The sequence below is a fragment of the Dermacentor andersoni genome, chromosome 5, assembly GCF_023375885.2.
Source record: "Dermacentor andersoni chromosome 5, qqDerAnde1_hic_scaffold, whole genome shotgun sequence".
NCBI lineage: Eukaryota > Metazoa > Arthropoda > Arachnida > Ixodida > Ixodidae > Dermacentor > Dermacentor andersoni.
Window position 1 is genome coordinate 23,562,815 of NC_092818.1, and position 19,748 is coordinate 23,582,562.

At 45.7% G+C, this 19,748-nt stretch overlaps 1 protein-coding gene and 1 pseudogene across 1 annotated transcript; one reads left to right on the forward strand and one right to left on the reverse strand.

The window, feature by feature from the left end:
* Nucleotides 1-1,110: 1,110 nt before the first annotated feature.
* LOC126530162 (U2 spliceosomal RNA) lies at nucleotides 1,111-1,287 on the forward strand (annotated as a pseudogene).
* Nucleotides 1,288-12,815: 11,528 nt separating this feature from the next.
* On the reverse strand, nucleotides 12,816-15,651 carry LOC126529961 (leukocyte elastase inhibitor-like). Its single transcript, XM_050177427.2, has 2 exons — nucleotides 15,471-15,651; nucleotides 12,816-14,553 (listed from the first exon to the last, which is right to left on the reverse strand). Exon 2 carries the CDS (start codon nucleotides 14,479-14,481, stop codon nucleotides 13,252-13,254), a length of 1,230 nt encoding a protein of 409 aa, XP_050033384.1. The 5' UTR covers nucleotides 14,482-14,553; nucleotides 15,471-15,651; the 3' UTR covers nucleotides 12,816-13,251.
* Between the last annotated feature and the right edge of the window lie 4,097 nt (nucleotides 15,652-19,748).

Sequence of the window (19,748 nt, forward strand, 5' to 3'; positions counted from 1 at the left end):
AAACAACTCGCGTTTCATTTAATAGATTCTAGATTGCTCACACATACCAATAGCACTAGGTTTACGCATAATCACAATTTTCTATTACCTATATCCAACACGAATTATGGCAAAATGACTTGCTCCTTCACAGCGATTCAACTTTGGAATGACTTACCCCATGCTCTTAAATCATCATCATCCTTGCACGCATTCAAATATGCACTTAAAAATTTCATTTTGTGTAACTACTTGTCCTGATTAACTTACTTTGTATATAAAGTGTATACTTCATTTATTAAATGAGTTATGACAATTTATATTGGTAACGTACGAATTTTTTTTTATGTATCACTGCTTATATGAAAATCGAATGTGTTCATTTTCACTATTTCCTGCACTTCTTATTTGCATATATAATGCATAATTTTACACTGCTGCATTAATTAATCATTTTGTACCAATCTTGTTAACCGAGGGTACCCGCTGCAGTCTTCCTACTTTGGGATCCTCGCCTGTATATTACTAACAACCAACAATGTATCTTGAAATATTAATAAACTGCAATGAAGCTGAAGCAGAGGCTGAGACACAGGAGCGCAGACTTACAACATTGTTTTATTTTGAAGAAAGTGACCACATATATAGCAGAATCTGTGACGTATATATAGTGCATGCTCGATTGTCAGCAACAATTGTAATCGGTTAACGAGAGAAATCATCGGACCAGATTAATTGACAGGTTGGGTGACACCTGTGTGTCAAAACCGTTCATCGCCATTTCCATCAAGGAGCTATCCTTGCGTATAGAGATAGGAATTTTCTGCGGACGGCGCACACGGGATTTGTCACATATTCGGCTATATGTGACTTATATGTGGTCACTTGCTTAAAAATAAAACAACCTTGTCAGCCAGCGCTCGTGTGTCTCAGCCTCTTCTTTGTCCTCATCTTGAGCGCAAAAAGCTGCACTCGTGTCCTACCAACATGCCCAACCAGTCACCTTAGCGAACGTAGACACTAGTTAGGGGTGCCCTGCAATAGGGGCCTCTACCCAGCGCAAATGGGGATGAAGACCGTGAAAACGGCCGACCACATCTGCCACGGCGAATTTCTAACCAATTAGAGCAAATAAAGTTTTTCTTTCTCCTAGTATCTGTTCTTAGCAGCTTAATATCTGATACGGGTTGTATTGTGGCCCAAGATATTAAACCTACTTTTGCATGTTGGCGGAGTGCTTGAAGCCTGCTTCACCTCCGCCGCGGGTAGGCTCGGTATTGCACTATGTTCGGGATCGGTCCACGATTTTTGGTCAACGGAACTCGATCCGCCGGAAACTAGCCCATATACAGCTTCGCTGTAAAATTTCGGTAACAAAGCGTTGTACCCGTAGAAAACGAAACAATAGGCTCTTCAGCGCGGAAGCCCTAGGTTTTGCGACGCAGAGTTATCTCGGGACAGTGGGTAACATAGCTTAATATTGGTTTATAGCGTTTAGAGCACTTGCTAAAGGAAAATTTTACGCCGGCGTATCGATCCACACACATTGAACTTGGTATAGGGATTTCACGAAATGCTTTCTTCAATTCTTCTTTATAATATTTTAAGGCTGTTTATTATTCACCCAGCGCAGCAAACTTAATACTGCGTTGTTCGTTAAACACAATTAGGATTCACTCGAGCGAATAAATATGTATTTTGTTGTGAAGGCCGCAACTAACCCACACACTTTGAACTCTGCACATCACCGAGAACGTGCTCTTTGCTTTACTAACATTAAGTAGGTGTAGCTCTTCGAGGACCCTATTGGGCAGCAATCATATGGCACTCTGTAACGCTTCAATGAGCAATTTTCCACAAAGGGTGTAATTATCCTACACAGGTTAAACATTTATCATTTCTCACTCACAACATGATTCCCACTTCAAGGAAATATAAACAAATTGTCTTTCATAGTCCACGGAGGAGACCGGGAAAACGATCGCACGCCTCGTGCGACGCAAGAAAATAGGATGAATATAGCATTCAGTAATTTCGAAACACCATTTCATACCGATCATACTTCATCTTTAGTACACGTCACTCACAGCGTGGTCCCAATTTTCTTTAAATATAAAATTGCTGCCCTCTTTGGTACTTTCAGGGCAGCGAGGTAACTTCTTAAGCGTTTCCGAACGCCTCAAAACAGCCCGATACTAGGATTTATTGATATTTATTTAACTCCTTATTAAACCGCGCACTTCAAAATTTGGCTGCGTGTCATTCCACCATTTCCCACGTTTCCCCAAAATATCATGTCCTAAGTAGCGGCGTCACACGACATTGCGCTGTCATTCCGTCCCCGGGGAAAAACAGTGTAAGAACTTAAGAGGAAGTTTTAGCTCAGCGCTAATTCCAATGCCACCTGTTTAAGTACTTGTCAAAGTTGCAGTTTAAAATATTGTGATAGCATTTTTCATTGCTGAGTTACAAAGGTGTAAACATTTTGAGCTTATCAACAATATTTATAAAAAGAATAGATGGCCTAACTAAGAAATCAGCTTTTTACAGTCACTATGTTCTAACTTTTTCTTTTAAATGCCAGAAAATACATCACATTCAGTGCACCGGTTGCAGAGAAAAACGATTTATTCTTTCCCAAGAATTCAGATGGGATTCCCCGAGCTAAACGTTTTTCCCATTCTTCCTCATCTACACGCTCATCATCAGCCCTTCATTCCAGCTTCATCGCTGGACACCGATCGTGCAGGTGTAAAGAAAGAAGCGTCAGTTTCCGGTTAAAATTCAAACCTGTCAATATAAACCGCCTAATTTATTTCTACATTAAAAAATAACGTCATAACAGGCATATACCATTTTCTAGTACCTCTAGTATCATGACAGCGTCACTGCAAAAGCGGAAACGTCACCTGCTAAAATAAATGCTGTGTAATGCATCGAACCTTCAGGCGCGCGGCAACAAAAGTGCGAATGTGTAATGCATAACGAGAATAGTGCTTCAACAGTTTCTCGAGAACGTCCCGACGCAGCGACAGAATGTCGACGCGAGTACGCCGAGTAAGACCTGCAAGCATCAAAGTCCGAGTCATTAGAAGTAGCGCTGACGCGTCTTTGTACTTTCCTCGTACGTCCCCCCTTTCTTTTTCATCTCACTCCGTCACTCGTAGCCGCGTCTGCATGCCCGTTACACAGCAGCGTTGTGCTTCCGAGAATGAGCCCGAAAACCGTCCTTTATATTTTCTGTTGCTTGCTTTCATCAGTGTGCGGCGCGCGGAGTTTCGTCTATCAATTTCTCACCTGTGTTCCCGGTAACATTCGCCCATGGCTCACCGACGTGAGCGCGCATATTGTTCGATCCCTGGGAAACGACGCCATCGGCGCGGGGCTGAATTGCCTGTCGCCGCGGGGACCCCGTCGTACGATGGCTTCTCCTCAGTGAAGCCTGCTCATTTTCGGGCACGCAGCGAGCACGAAAAGGCTGTCATTTCCTTCGGAGTGTCGCAAGTGCCTCAGCCGCGCCCATGTCGTGAGAGCAGGATATTCGCTGGCTGCAGCGCAGATCCTCGTGCCAGGAGAAACTTCGTGCAATCGTACGGAATGTCCTTGTCGCACGTTACGCGGCTGTCAGTTGCACGTAGTTAAGTGGTTGTTCTGAAGGGGGGCAAGGAGGGCGCAAATCTAAGCTCAACAGCCTTTGAAGATAATTACGGCTTCCTAAACATAGGAGAGCAATCGAGAGAACCGCCCCTTGCGGTTTGAAACTTATGGCGCTTAAATGCACTCTTGTGTACGTGCTTCGCCATAAACGCAAACGACGTATCTTTTTGCCATTGTGTCTATACTCTCGCGTTGCCTTGTATGTTGTCTTCTAGGATAACTGGGCATCATATCTAGTTTATAACGCGTGTGAGTATTTTCTGAGCTTACTAGTGTCTTACGTTTTCCCGGGGCAGTGCCAGGAGGGTTCAGTGCAAGAGGAAACATTACTTATCATGACTCCGTGACCTTGGTCCACTCATACGAAATCAGATTGATCGTCTTAAGTGGAAACTGTAGCTAGGAACCAGCTCCGATTTCGCTATTGAAGTGCATGTGAAGCACAGAAATCATTTTTCAAGAAAACCACTGAAACGATTCCAATGAAATGTCTTACATTTGACAAAGACACTTTTATGCAAATAACTGTAGAAGCAGAATTTCAATTTATTGCCTGTATTTTTGCATATATTTCCGACAATTAGTAAGTTTAAGTAAGATAGAAGCACGAAGTTTACAAATCCGTAACTCTGCTCCAAAACCAGCTGTGCTCGTCTGTCCCCTTCTTACCTTGTGTCCGGTGTTGTCACATAGTTTGTATTGTAGTGAAGAGCAATGCTCGGCGCGGCGCCAACATCGCCAGTTCTCCGGAGAGGCACAAGCACAAGCTTGACATTGCCTGGGCTGATCTGATTCAAGCGGTGCCAACACCGCCTGCTACTTTCGTGTCGTGTCCTCGGCTAGCATTAAGTTTTGGTGGAGGTGCCCAAGTTATGGCCCATATTATGGCTAGATATTTTTTCTCCATAACGGAATAATTCTTCTGCGCTTTGGTGAGGGTGCGGCTTGCGTATACAAAGACGTACTCGTCAAATCCAGATTTTTGCTGTGCGAGTACAGCGCCGAGCCCGACACCGCTGGCGTGGGTGTGTGCTTCGCTCGGAGCTGTCGGGTCGAAGTGACGCAGTATAAGCGGCGAGGTTATCAGACGACGCAGCTCTTGGAAGGCATCGAGACAGGCGAGTGACCAGGCGTAGTTGTGGAGGTCGCTCCGTAGAAGCTGATTCAAGGAAGCAATGGACGCAAAATTCCGAATGAAGCGGCTAAAGTAAGAACAGAGGCCAAGCAAGCCGCGAAGTTCTTTTATGGAGGAAGGCTTGGAGAAATTAGCAACTTCATGGAAATTGGCGGCGTCTGGAGGGATACCGTCTTTAGATAATACACGGCCAAGGATGGTGAGCTGACTTGCGCCAAATTGACATACCTTCAGGTTGAGATGAAGGCCGGTGCCACTTAGGCACTGTAGCTCTCCCTTTAGCCTACCGAGATGGGTGGGAAAATTGGGCGAAAAAATAACCACATCATCTAAGTAGCAGATACACGTTTTCCAGTTAAGACCATGCAAAAGTATCAATGCTCCCCAAAACAAATATCACATTTCTGTAAACTGCATCTGCTAAACCATCTAAGAGAACAAAGTTGATTTACAAATTCAGAACTTGCGTAAACTCGTCACACTGATTAGGAATGTTTTAAAAAAGTCCTACTTGCAAACTAGTGTTATAGTTCTGCCAACTGCGTCACTCATCAATCTTTTAAACTTTAAATGTACAAAAGGTGTCGCCTACAAAATTGACCTATCATTTTTCACTGCTGTGTTACTTGTGAAGTTGGTTGTTTCCTTTTTTAAAATATTGCACTTGCAAGAAATGTTACACTTAGATGTCAACCCCGTAAATAAAAGAATATGCTTTTGCAGTAAATAGACTTCAACATTTTCTTTTATATGCAACAAACTTGATCAAATATGGCGCAGCGTTTACGAAGACGAATGTTTTTTCGCACTTGTATGTTCAGATTGGTGCTCCCGAGCTGACACTTTGCCTTAATTGAGCTTTTGCACTATGTTCTAAAAGAATTGCTATTTCCTTTTGAACGCTCATAAATATAGGTTAACGGGGGTCGTCGAATGTGGGTACCTGTGTCACGACACTGGTGCATCCAGGGCGGGGGGGGGGGGGGAGGGGGTTCTATCACGCTCTTTTAAAAGCTTATCTCGCCCCCTCGCTTTATTTCACACACCTTCTCGCAGAATAAGGTGTCCGTCAGACGATCATTCCGCGAAGAGCCAGAAGGCGTCTGAGATTTAGCGATGAACTGAAGAACTCGAAAACCAAGACTGTCTAGTAGATAGTTTGTTTTTACTCGCCTGTAGAGCTAGTCTCTGAAATTGCCGCGCAGCCGCTTAAGCCATTTCGTTCGCTCTCTCTTCCCCTTCTTCCTTCGCCAGTGTAGGGTAGCCAACCGGACACTGGACTGGTTAACATCCCTGCCTTCCTTATACCCCCCCCCCCCCTCTCTCGTACGCTGCGACTGTATACATTCCTGTTTTAACAGTGCTCAATGTGACGTGGAATCACCTACGAGCGACCACGCGACGGTGGTTCATTTACACGCACAAAAAAAAAAAAATGAAAACGCTAACAGAAAGGATGTTCCCACTGCTGTACGCGCATCTGCGACTTGTGTGCCGAGCACTTAAGTGGCACGCCTGCAAGCGAGAAGTGACTGGCGTAAGCATTCTCAAGAGAGCAAGACAGCGTAACCTAGGCTAACCTAACCTTTATTGCTTTACCGAGGGCGGCGATGTGGACTTTTTGTTTGATCATCACGGAGTGCCATGTAGTGTGATGCAGTGATACTTGTTGCTGGTCTAGTCGGTTCCTGGTGTACTACGAACCATAGGAACTGTGGCCACTTTAGCGCAAATCGACTAAATAAGGAAAGTATGGGCAAGGAGAGCGCTAACTCTCCACTGTTTATTGTGCATACAAGTACGTCGAATTTATTCCAAGAGATCCTCCATACAGCTCATAAGAAAAGCGCATTACGGCACCCGCCACATTCTCTCACTAAAGCGACTCTCAGAGGGAAACAGCGCATCGACGTGTCACTGATATCAGACGTCCGAAATTTCCTCATTTGTTTGGATTCTAATAACTCACCTACAGCTGCATCTTTACTTCTACCTATTATCCTTATCTGGTCTAGCCGTGGCTTCCACTGTTGTGTTTGGCAGTGGGTTAGCAACAGTGCCCCATCTTCACTTTTTAAAGACAGCTTGTGCTCCCGCGCAAGCTTATTTACAAAGCGCCCAGTTTTACCGGTGTAGGTCTTGCCGCAGGATAGTGGTATTCTGAGCACCACTCCAGTAGCACATTTATATGTGGTCAGGAGTGTTTCTTGGAGCAATCACGCTGCTTACTACAATCAGACAGCATGCGCCGAAAATACTATCAAACAGTAACCGAGCCGAAAACAGGCGATCAAGTCGTCGTGTAAAACTTGCCTGCACGGCGTGAGGGCACGGCCTTACAAGAGCAGATTCGAGGCAGTGACAGGGTATAGCTATCTTGACTGCCTTGGAATGTGTTGACTCGGATGGCGTCAATTCCTTCCTTGCCCGTGACGAGTATGCGCAGCAAGTAGGACCCTGCTGAAAAGTTATGTTGACGTCTAAAAACAGTAAAGAATTTTCAGGCGGCAGTTCATGTGTAAACAGCAATCCGTTCCCATTGCAGCAAAATGCCGTATGAACATCTTCAATTGGCTGGTAGATATCCAGAGGTTGTTGTTTTAAAATAAATAACAAAATCAGCCACATATCTAAAGATGCGCAACATACCCCCCCCCCCCCCTCCAATGAAATCCTGGTGCAAGGCATGCTCAACAGTGGACAAAAATATCTCACAGAGAGCAGGGAAAACAGGGGGAAGCTGGAGAAGGAAATTGAGGATGATGAGCAAAACGACAACAAGGTGAAAGCAGGAGCTTTTTTTCACCTAGTTCTCGTTTTGCTCATGACAAAGCACAGGTGCGATAAAGATGCCAATACAAATGCCTTGTCTTTGTACATGAAATTCATCTATAAACTGATGAAGGTGACTCTTAGATGAAGCTGAAGTAAGGATAAAAGAGCTCCAACAGTCACGCCTGCTGTAGTGTGGAAAGCAATGGCACCGTTCTCGTCAATGCAGTTCCTGACTCTGGCAAACAGTTTATGGCGCCGAACACAGCAAAATAAACCATCTACAACTACATAAAAGTAAATAATTGAAGGGTTTGTCTGCAAAAATTGCGTGTCATTCTTTGAGTTTTCCGTTGCAGATGGGTCATTAATGCGAAATGAATTAAGATGCTTGAACAAAAACTGACTAATCACGTTCTGCCAAGAACTTCGTTAACTCACAATTGTCTTAAAAGGAACCTCAGGTTGGTGTGTTTTGGCTGTGAAGAACACAGCCAAGGGATTGCCCTAACAAATACCAATAGCCCGTGCAAGTTTCCTCAATTGCAAGTACTTACACGAAGCAACCGCCTTGTTTTTCACCTTTGTTTCATTCGTATTTATGTTTACGAAGTCCTTGGCCACAGCCTGTCCTGCCTTTACAATGCACATATCTGCTGGTCTCACGTGAAGCCCCCGCTCTTGTCAGCTTGGAGAAGGCACAATTTGGCGCACGCGAAACGTTTCTGCATAACTTTTCAAGGATAGGCACCAAAATTCGATAACGATTATAATGATCCGAAAGTCATTAGCGCACTTCTCATCACCACCATCACTACTTAACTTGCATCATCAACGCTCCTTGCAGCGCCGTCCGCACCAGTTTGCGTCGCCGCAGCGCTGTCGTTTGTACTCATGAGATCAAGCTTCATAACATTGATAATGACACCGGGCTGCGTGGAGATGAGAACGTGGCACAATGTTTACACATACTCGGGCAACTCTCAGAGGAGCTTTAGCGTATTCTTTTTTGGGGGGCTATAGACTCAATGAGCCTTCAACGGGTGCTACCTGGTACTAAATCATGCAGTTTACCGCGCAATTGTTGTCCCCCCTATTTCTGGGTATTGTTTCTTCGGCAACCAGGACAGTAAACCGAATTAGGATGATAGACGTCTTTGAGGCTACTGTACGGCTGTAGCTGATAAGGCGCCAAAGCCTCATAGATTTCGTCGTCTGCGGTGCTCTGAAAATAACATCACTGGATGCTTGGTGGAGCGTCAAAACTAACGATATTCATTGAAGACGTCTCGTGTCTGCAATATTATAGACCAGAATTTTCAGCGCATCTAGGGTGTGTGCCCCATCTCTTGCCATGGCAGAAAAAAAAAAGAAAGAGTCACCACCATGACGCGTAGCCGGTTCTTATCGTACTCTTGCTACCAGTGCTCGCTCGCCATAAGTTTGTCGTCAGCTACGCCATCATCAAAGAGGCATCACACCACGGGCTGCGCTGACAGCTGGACAGCACGGACATGTGCTCGAGCTCATCTACGCTCCATCCAAATGGCTCTTCCAAAGCAACAAACTCTGGTATGAATGCGGCAGTGTTTTCTGTACTGTCAAAATGAAACCACAGAGATTCGAAAGATTGTGCCACTCAAGGTGGTTTGTCTCGTTGTGGTACAGCTTATAAGTCTTCCAAAACTAGCTAAAGGCTTTAATATCGCTGCCAAGGTACGCGACCATATGAATGGATGGATGGATATAATGAGCGACCCTTTGGATCGGGGTGGTGGATTGGGCCACCAAGGTCTTGCTTTCATACTGCCTAATGTCCTACCTAGGTTCAAAAAAAAAAAGAAAAAAAGAAACGCACTATGACTTCCCATAACCAAATTTTCTGAGCCCCTATTGCGAAGTTTGTTTTTGTACGTTTCTGTTTTTTGTGGTTTCCTTACTTTTCTTCCACCAATCTTGTAATCGCCTCTTACTAATATATATTGCGGACATGTTTTCTTTCCCCCTGCTCTCGCTTCAAGGAGTTCAGATGGATGGGAACTTCAGCGCGACCCTTGGTTTCGGCCAGGAGCAGCTGGTGGACGACACTCACCTCGCGCGCATAATTACCCGATCTCAAACGGCGCCACGTTTGCGACTGGACGTGCACTTCGATATCACGATAACTGCTTTCGCAGTTTCCCGGTTCATCTTCGTTTGTTTGCACAAAGAGAAATGGAAACGAGTGAACTGCTTTATAAGAGACACCAAACTCCCGCATTGGCCGTTTAATGTCATACAGCAGAAAAATATACCGTGGCTTCTAGGGCTCATGCAACTGAATCTTTTGTTCTATGTACGAGCCACTACGCGCTTCCGGCAATTCTCGCTACTCATTGAAGATCCAATGCATTTACTGCGAGGAAGCATAAGCTGCCCTTCAGTACCTAAAGTACACTAAGTCACTATAAGTGCGCTGTAAAGAACCGCTTCATCGCTGCAATTCTCGATATAGAAAAAAGAGAAGAGAAATTCTGAGAGAAGGCGAATATTCGTTCTGCTACCTTGCATTGATAAATTAGCAATGAGACAGAAAGAATAAACGATTACAAGAGTGGAGAATAGAGGAATGCAGAAACTCGCACGCACGCACAAGAAAAAAAAACAGATGCGGGAGTTCAGGGTCGTTACACTTGGTCACTGCAACTTAGGTTCACTAGATTGAAGGTATAAAGATAGTTGAGTATCGCGAGCGATGCGTGGAATACTCCGTAGTGAGGCTTATGATACCCTCTAATGGATTTTACCGAAGACTAGTATCAAACACCTCATCGCTCTTAATGGCTTGGCTTTCGACTTGACCCTTTCGTGTATACTTTGTACACAATTGTCTACACCCAGATGGTGCATCAAGAGCAAAAGCATCGACAAAAGGAATGATATTTAAGATGTGCCGCATACATCTTGCAAAACTTCAGAGTGGGATTGTGCATCGAATTTTAATAACTTGAGCAATCAGTTTTAGTAAGACAAGTGGGAAGGTACACGGTTGCACGTTCTTTCTAGGTGATTCTGTGTCATTGTATGCAGTAGGTTAACTCATTTCATTGCGTTTCTCTATCTGTTGCACTCGATATAACTTTCCAGTGGCTCGATAAATGATTTTAAGCCTGCTAGACAGGAAATACTTGATGTTCTCATATTTAAAAGTCCTGTAGGCAGTTTTGCATGGAATCAATGTTCTGTAAACTTGCTAAAGCTCACTAAAGATTAAAAAAATATAAATCGTATCTGCAGCTGTACGCCTTTTACTGTTCTTTAAATGTGAGAAATGCGTGGAAACGAATTTTTCAATTAACGCAATTATTTGGTGCTTGAAAGGATTAACAAAATAGAATCTCCTTGAGGAGATTGAAATTTAAGCTTGTGTGAATTATTTGATATGACGCTAGCGTAAGAACAACAGGAATGCTTTTTTTCTGAATTTTTGTTTCAGAGAACAGATGCTGTAACAGCATATTCATTTATAGAAAGTGTACGCGGAACTCGTTCTTTAATGTACTATAACAATACATGCATTGGACGAGAGAAACTCACTGAAGAAATCGAAGTTTCAACGTTTTTCTGGCAGTATCCGTCTCATATACACATTTACAACATTAGGAACATGTAGTATATGACAGCTGTACCATAATAAATTTAATGTATATGCCGACTAAATATAAAAAGGAATATATTAAGGAAATCAATCCACAATCTTTTTATCATAATGAATTGACAGGCATTGTTTTTCCCCAAAAATAACAGTTAAGCTCAGTGAAATTTGGCAATGCAAGGTCACTAGACCTCTTGAACTCTGTGGATGCGATATCTAAAACGCATTTTCGCAAATCACACCATTTAGGCGCAAAACAAACAATAATTTCAGACATCCTTCATAGAGCAAGACTCACGCGCATGCCTGTTCGAAGCGAACGAACACCCGCGGCAGAGAAGATAGCCAAAAGGATTCGTGCAACATTCGGGTAAAATACAATGTTCCCTTTCAGTGAATCTTCCACCTTGCGGGATTTCGCAGAACTTACTTGCCATGTTAGGTGATTCTGTGCTTTGATTCGTAGATTAACTCGGCATTACTCTGCGGTCTGCCAGCCGCCTGATTAGTTCAGATGAAAGATAAAAGAACCCGGAAAAGCGTTGGCACCGGGATCCAGACCCGGACATGGACGGATTTTTTTTTTTTTTCAACTGCGAACCTTCATTTATAAGAAATACGCATGAATTTTCTCTGTAGCTCCGGAATAGACGGGTGGATGACAAATTATCCGTCCATGGCAAGTCGTCTTCCCGGCTTGACATCGCCAGCGAGTGGGTGCTACTGAAACTTCTCACCCTAGATACGTGAGAATTGCACTCGCTACCCGCAAACATGTGCCAACGAAACTAATTCCGCACTGCTTTCTTGTTTCACAGCCGCAACTTGCACTATATAGTTTGTAAAAAAATTTAAAAAAATTGAATTATGGGGTTTTACGTGCCAAAACCACTTTCTGATTATTAGGCACGCCGTAGTGGAGGACTCCGGAAATTTCGACCACCTGGGGTTCTTTAACGTTCACCTAAATCTAAGTACATAGGTGTTTTCGCATTTCGCCCCCATCGAAATGCGGCCGCCGTGGCCTGGATTCGATCCCGCGACCTCGTGCTCAGCAGCCCAACACCATAGCCACTGAGCAACCACGGCGGGTGTATATAGTTTGTAGGTGTTCCTCTGCAGCAAAATATTCGTTTTCCAGATGATAGTATAAATTTATGTGGGACAGCGTTGTTCGTGTCCTGTTTGAATTGAATATTATGCAATATACAAAGCCCTATACAACAGCTATTGATGTACTATTCCTCTTTCTAGACGCACCGACATTATGAACAGCGGTGGACATATCGAACAAGAGAAAGAGACAAAAGCCATGGTGCCAGTCCGGCTGGTTATCATTTAATTTTATTGTATTTCTTATTTACTGGAGAGGGCATTATTCCTCTAAAATATTTTAAATGCTCAACACAGTGCATGTCCCTATCCAGTGGACAAGTATGCGGGGCATCTCGATTCGCAGGCCCTTAGGAGATTGTAAATGCCTGTTGCGTCGCTCGATATAATGTGCATTCCTTAGTAGTACCTTCACTATAAACTGCGTGTAATTATGTATACACTCACAAACCCTCCTTCAAAGAAAAAAACATTCATTGAAACAACATGAATCACCAGTGCGTTCAATATAAACAATTCAATACAGACGATGTTCATGATATGTTTAATTATGATTGTTGCATTTGAGCTAAAAGCAAAATTTAATAGATCCTAAGCTGAAAAGAAAACAAACACTCCGTTCACAAATCGAAGAAAAATATCGTTTTTACATTTGCAATCACAGACACTTTTCACGAAAAAAAAAACTACATATCACGTAGCGACAGTTCTATTTTCTGTTGAAGTTGTTTCACAGTTCCAGAGAACTCAACGCACGCAGCATCGGCAAAAGCTTCGGAGACAAAATCATGAAGTGAAACACAACCTTGCGCGTATATGGTTTTCACCATGAGGAACGCTTCGGTCATTCGCATTTCAAGGACTCCCAGTACTTGCATAGGCACGCACACGAAGCCGCGATCACCTTTCAATACACAAGACTGCGAGTCACTTTAAAATCCAGTGTGAAAGCGTGTGTGCATCACGCCTGCATGGATAAGACCTGAACAATGAACAGGATCGCTCCGGTGGGTTCGTGACGGATAAGCGCCAAAAATGGACGATCAACGGTGAACTGTTTGAAGTGCACGAGGGACTTGGACACAAACTGCGCTTGCGTCGCCGCGACGGCACGCGTCCCCACCTCATCAACGTCCAATGCGCCCTTGTGGAGAATCTCGTTAAGTCGCAGGTCCAGCTGTTCGCTTATTCCCTTGAAATCTGCGGCGTCTGTGAAAGGCACCCTAAGCCCCAGTTTCTCGAGAGGAGAGCGCAATTTGAGCATCTTCTGCAAGCTCAACTTGGGAAGGCTGAGCTCAACTTGCTCGGGCTTCATGTTACCGATGATTTCATCGATCTTTTCCGCGCTGAGGCCTTGCACGATGCTCGCGAGGGGGCTCTGGCGGTTTCGTGGAAGCATGAGTATCATGCTATACTGGTCATCCGCGTACGGCACCCTGAGAGCGTCCGCGTTCAGGCCGTCGTCATGCCCGAAGTCGAAGGTTTCAATGATGAACATTATGGGAACATTGGCGGCAGTTCCATCCTGGTTGCGGAAAACACGCTTGTCGGTGAACTCGGGATCGAACTGAGTTTTCCAGTCGCCCTTGAAATACATAGCGTTGAGCACCAGCATCTTCGTGGTTTCCTCGGGAGCCTCTTCCAAAAAGCGAGGTATCCGTCCTCGAGTTTTTCTGCTGGCCCACTCGTTGACCTCTTTGACGACGTCGCTTCCTCGGCCTTCGCCGAACTGCACTGTTGCGAGGCTGGCATCAAACAGCCGATTGATCTCGCGATAGTAGCTGGCATTAAAGGGAGCGCCTTCCTGAATTAGCACAGCCGAAGCGTGGTCCAAAGCTGTGGCTCTGCTTTTACCACCTGGAGATGACATTCTGCCGAGAAGTTCGCTCATGAGAGTACTAGAAGGACGGCCCATTTGAGCGGACATCTGGTAGGCCGTGCGTCCCCGCGCTCCCATGAGAACCATATGAAGGACTATGTTGACACTAATTGGGGAAAGCAGCACATTCTGGTCGCCTAAGGCTTGGAGAAGGCTGATGCCCAGCCCGTTGTTGCCCTTCACAACATCGCCGATCGTTTTCTGAGCTCGTTGTTGCGCTTTCTGTGCTTTGAGTTCACGGAGAGAGTCTAAAAGACCCCCATGGACTCCCAGAGGGGCCATGATGCAGAAAACGAGCCAGGCGAGCTTCATTTCCGCGTCTCCGCTCGATCCACCTCGGACGCAGCTCCGCCTGCTGAGGGGCTGTATCCGCGGCGTGAATGGCTGTGCGGGGACAAGAAGCAAAAGTCACTTCGTAAAAATAGGCGTGGCGTACAACGAAACGCACTTGGGCCAGCGCAATAACAAACATTTTTCGGCAATCACGAAAGCATCAGGTAGGTCTCTGTCTGCAACTGACGGTAACCAAACGACACTTTTTTTTGCCGTGTTTCTATTCATCTGGAAGTATTATTTCGCGCTTTCGGCAAATGCTACTGCGCTGATGTGTTTCCAGCGAAGGCTAGACGAAGCTGGTCCAAATCCTGTAGTGCGCAGTTAAAACGACAAGCCGTTTATTTCATTTTTTACTATGGTCATCGTTCGCTACTAAATGAGCACTTCGCTTTCAAACTCGCTTTGTTGAAATAAACGAGAAAATCTTTCTGGAAGAAGGCGAAAGCGAAACACGACCGAATGTTGTACGATTTATTTCCTTCAATGGCTCCTTATGGAAACTCTTTATAACTTGCAAAACTGCCCTTCTCTGCAGAAAAAAGCAATACGACGAGTAGCCGTAATGTACGCCGTCTCGAAATTTACTGGGGGATTTCTTTCAAACACTATGTTATCGTTTACGTCATCAACAGCCCGTTAAAGGAGCTACGGAACTAAAACGATAATATATACAAATGCCGCGTCGCTCAATATAAACAACTGACACGCATTCTTCTTACGCTGTGTGTCAAAGTACGGGAGCTGGAAAACGCAGAAACAGTGGGCCAAAGTTGTCCGCGATTTCCCGTCCCCGTGCTACCATGACTGATGCCAAGAAAACCGTCAAAATCCAACAACTACCACATTTCATCGCTCTTCTGAACACTGACACAGCTGGTTGCAGACGAGGTGCTCCGTTAAAGTAGTGATCCAAGGTCCCTGGTTATCGCCAGAGGAACAAAGTTTTGATGAACTGAAATACTTGCCCGTGGATAGACGACAGCCAGCCGTCTTAGAAGTACGGAGTGCCAACGAGCTGGTTGGTGAGACCCGCTGGACAGACGCGTTTTACTCGCAGCGATACGAGCGACAGCGACAGCTCAGCGAGGACGACGGCGCAGCCATGCCGCCCTTGTTTGAGCCGAGAGTCGAGCGCACAGCCGGGAGGGGAATCAAACGCAAGCCGCTTTTTCCATTACCAGCGCGAGCGCAACGCACGAAAACCCGTTTTCGGAAAGGATGAGCAACCATCGGAGAGGCGCTCCGACAGCGAAAGGGCGACGCCGAGCGCGACAACAGATTTCAAGGACGCCAGTTTTTCCCCGCAGACACGCGCGCTTCGCCGTTACCTGCGCCGGCCGTCAAGCGAGGCCGAGAACGCGGTCGGCGAGGGAGGATGGCTCGGTTGCGTTGAATGAACGGTGACGTTCACGCCCGAGCCGGAGTGCGGCTCGTAGGGGTGGGCCACTCATTGGGAGGAGATTAATTCTCGTCACGTGCCGGATGCGATCGTGGCGGCGAATGGACACTGCTACGAAGCGTACGATGATCAGCGTAAACCGGAACTCGCGCTGCAGAGCCGTTGGTAGGCCGTGCGTGGCCGCGCGGACATTCCTTGTTGAGTTTCTCGCTCCCTTGAAGGGTCGACTTCTTCGGAATGCAATAGTGTCCTCGTTTCGAGTCATACAGGGCCGGTCTGACAGTTATATATTTGCCTAATATATCAAATAACTGCACTTCACGCTAAAATGAGCATGCGTGTAACACCTACCCAATGCGTGAAAGTGTCCTTCGATGGCACGTGATTATACGTCATCGCACACGAACCCGCATGTCTGTGCACACAGTCGAAGATGGTTATTGTTCTTTTTTCTGTCTCTGTCGTCTTTCTGTGCCCCATTGGCTGCTCTCCTCGTCGTTCGTTATATAGCGTGGAGTTGAGCCCTGTGTCCAAAGATTTTTTTGTATAACAGTCTCTCTCTGTGTGTGTGTTACCGTGGGCTCGCGCGCTCGTGTTTGTGTTGTGCGCGTGAATGCGTGCGTGCGTGCATGCGTGCGCTAGCGCTGTGTTTGTTGTTGCGGAGAGGAGGTAATCGCCGAGTCTGTCTCTCTTGTTTGACACTGATCAATTAGCAGACGCTTTCGCTAGCAAACGGTTACGTTGGTGAAAAAAGAAACGCCTTGGTTAGGATTGCGTAACCCACTGGACCACAAATATCTTGTGGACAACCCGATTAGATTAAAACGTCCAAGTCCCGGTAGTGACGTCCAGTGGATAACATGAGGACATTAATTTTGGGATGTCCTCTTTAAGACATCCTTCGGACATCCACACGATTGAACTTCTGGCATCTAAACAAATACCAAACTTTAATCCTACGGATGTCTGAAGGATGTTTTCAACGCGGTTGTCCCATACCGGACATATGTGAGACCAATACACATCCAACACGTAGTACGGGGTCATATCATCCAATGTCTTGTCTCTTTCACGGTTGCCCTCTGCGCAGGCTCTTCCAAAAAGACATGTCATCCAGCAACATGAGGCTGCTGCACTCAGGATGAAACTTTCAATGCAGACGATAAATGGAGAAGCTGCAATGAACGACCGAAACTGCAGAAGCATATTGGGAGGAAACGTCACAAAGTGGTAGGCAGCTGGCGGGAACATCTGCGCATTATCAAGCATTACCACCTACCGCAAGGCATAACCGAATCAATCGTGTCCTAGGCTCCTATGCTCTCCGAACATGTCGATAAAGCCGAGTACTGCAACCTCTGAAACAGCTCAACCACTGTCGTAGAACAGAGTAGTGACCGCCTTTACCCATTCGAGTCACCTCTGTCAGTTGCATGCGCGATTTGCGCTGATTTACGCATAGTAGGTCACATGAGTTAACGCCGCTGTTTTATTGGATCTCTTGGCCCTTCTCTGTAGGCTCGGAATGCCTGAAGGTTGGTGCGCCCCGCGCATCAGTCTTGCCAAATTTGGAGATATGTATAGCCAAATTGGGCTACAGCAAAAAAATTTTTGGCGTCGACTTGGGCGTGTTCGCTATGTGGGTATATTTGGGCTACTGAAAACCCGGGACTTGGCTTTCTTTCAACTTTAAATGCCGCACTAATACACGCTGTAGAGGTGGCTCTCATGAGTAGAAACAAATTTCGAAAGCTATGTTTTAGCTGGCTGAGCCGGCAGCGCTGCCGTGTGTGTGTGCATGCGTGTGTGCAACACGCTCCAGTGTGTTCATGACCATGGATTTTGGGTGAAACCTTCTCCACTTTTATTACGGTAAGCCTCTCTTTGCTGCCATTTGCCTGTTCCTGCGTGATGAATTTTGGTAGAGCTGACATTCGAGATTAATTTCGACAGAATGGGCTCAAGATCAGATTCTTCTCGGAGAGGAGAATTGAACCATGGGGAAGTCGGCAAAGTTTGCGAGAAACTATAAGAAAGAATGGGAGCAAGAGCCCGAGCTCAAAGATGGATCCTGGCGGTTTGTCAATAACGCCACAGATGCAGGTGATAATTGTGTTATTATCGAAACTTGTTTGCCACGATGACATCAGTCCATTTCGTAACGTGAACATCACCCACCGTACTATATACCTTAGCAGGTGAGTTGTCGCACTGCTGGCTCGAGGAAGCAGGTTCGATTCCCGGCCACGGCGGCCGCATTTCTTTGGACGTGAAATGCAGGAATCCCAGAGTACTTAGATTGAGGCGCACGTTCGAGAAACCCTGGTTGTCAAAATTGCGGCAGGTGGCAGGCCTCATAATAATATCATGGTTCAGGCACGGTAAACCCCAGAAATCGTTATTAAAATCACATGAACATGGTTTGACGTAGTACTTCTGCGGAAACCCGCAAGGTCGAGAGAAGTAATTAATAAAGGGAAAATCAGACATCCACCCGTTCGTAGCAATTGCTACAAAGGAAACCCAAACGGGTTCCTCGAAAGAAAAGCCTCAGAGTTGAAGAAAAATTCGTCCTGGTCTCGAACGCGGGACCACCGCCTTTCCGGGCCAGCCGCTCTACCATCTGAGCTAACCAGGCGGCTAGCAGATGGCAGGGCGAAGTCGAATTCGTCGACAACACACGAAGCAAAGGCAAGTGTTTGCCGTAGTAGTTCTGCGGAAACCCGCAAGGTGGAGAGAAGTAATTAATAAAGGGAAAATCAGACATCCACCCGTTCGTAGCAATTGCTACAAAGGAAACCCATACGGTTTCCTCGAAAGAAAAGCCTTAGAGTTGAAGAAAAATTCGTCCTGGTCCGGGACTCGAACCCGGGACCACCACCTTTCCGGGGCAGCCGCTCTACCATCTGAGCTAACCAGGCGGCTAGCAAATGGCAGGGCGAAGTCAAATTTGTCGACAACACACGAAGGAAAGGCAAGTGTTTGACGTCGTAGTTCTGCGGAACTACTACGTTAAACGGGTTTCCTTTGTAGCCATTGCTACGAACGGGTGGATGTCTGATTTTCCCTTTATTAATGAACATGGTTTGCTTTTTGACAGTAACCGCTGTTTTTCGCAGGATTACAACTTATCAATTGGTCGTCTATATTTGGTCTTTGTGCGCCGTCGCGGCTTTTGCCATTTCGAGGGAGCTTGTTCCGGACGGTGCCCGTCGCCGAAAACGACTGTGCGCTTAGTGCCGTTCGCTTAGACTGATGCAGACAGTGAGCTGCATGTGGCCTCTCTGGGTTATTTAAACGCATGTTCTTGGCGTGCTAGAGACCTAACATGGCGGCTGTTGTAAATGGAAACGATATAGCGTGTGCCCCAGCTCACCCGGGCCAAGTTAACTTTTTTTTTATTTAGAAATACTGTCAACCCTCAGTTGAGGGTCATAACAGGGAGGGATGTTACATATACGTTCATACAAGACAGCCAGATACAAAAGAAATATGCACATGCACTACAGTGTCCTACGGATACAATACAAGATACGATATACAGACTGTAAGACATGTATTCAGATGTTCAACCAGCTGCCGTACGCACACAAACAGAAAGGTGAAGAGAGATACAGAGAGAGAGAGAGAAAGAACAACACAGGATGATGACACAAAGTGTGTCGTGCGCAAACTGGTGAATTTCTCGGTTACCATTCCGTAAGCAATTTGAGAAAACCGCATTCCTGATTACTTGCGCAGTCACCTAAGATCTTATGTGAAGTTGTACATGACGTTTCAAAACATCATGCCCAATTGTTTCGAGTACGCAACGTCTTAAGTTTTCCGCTTTACAACGCCATAG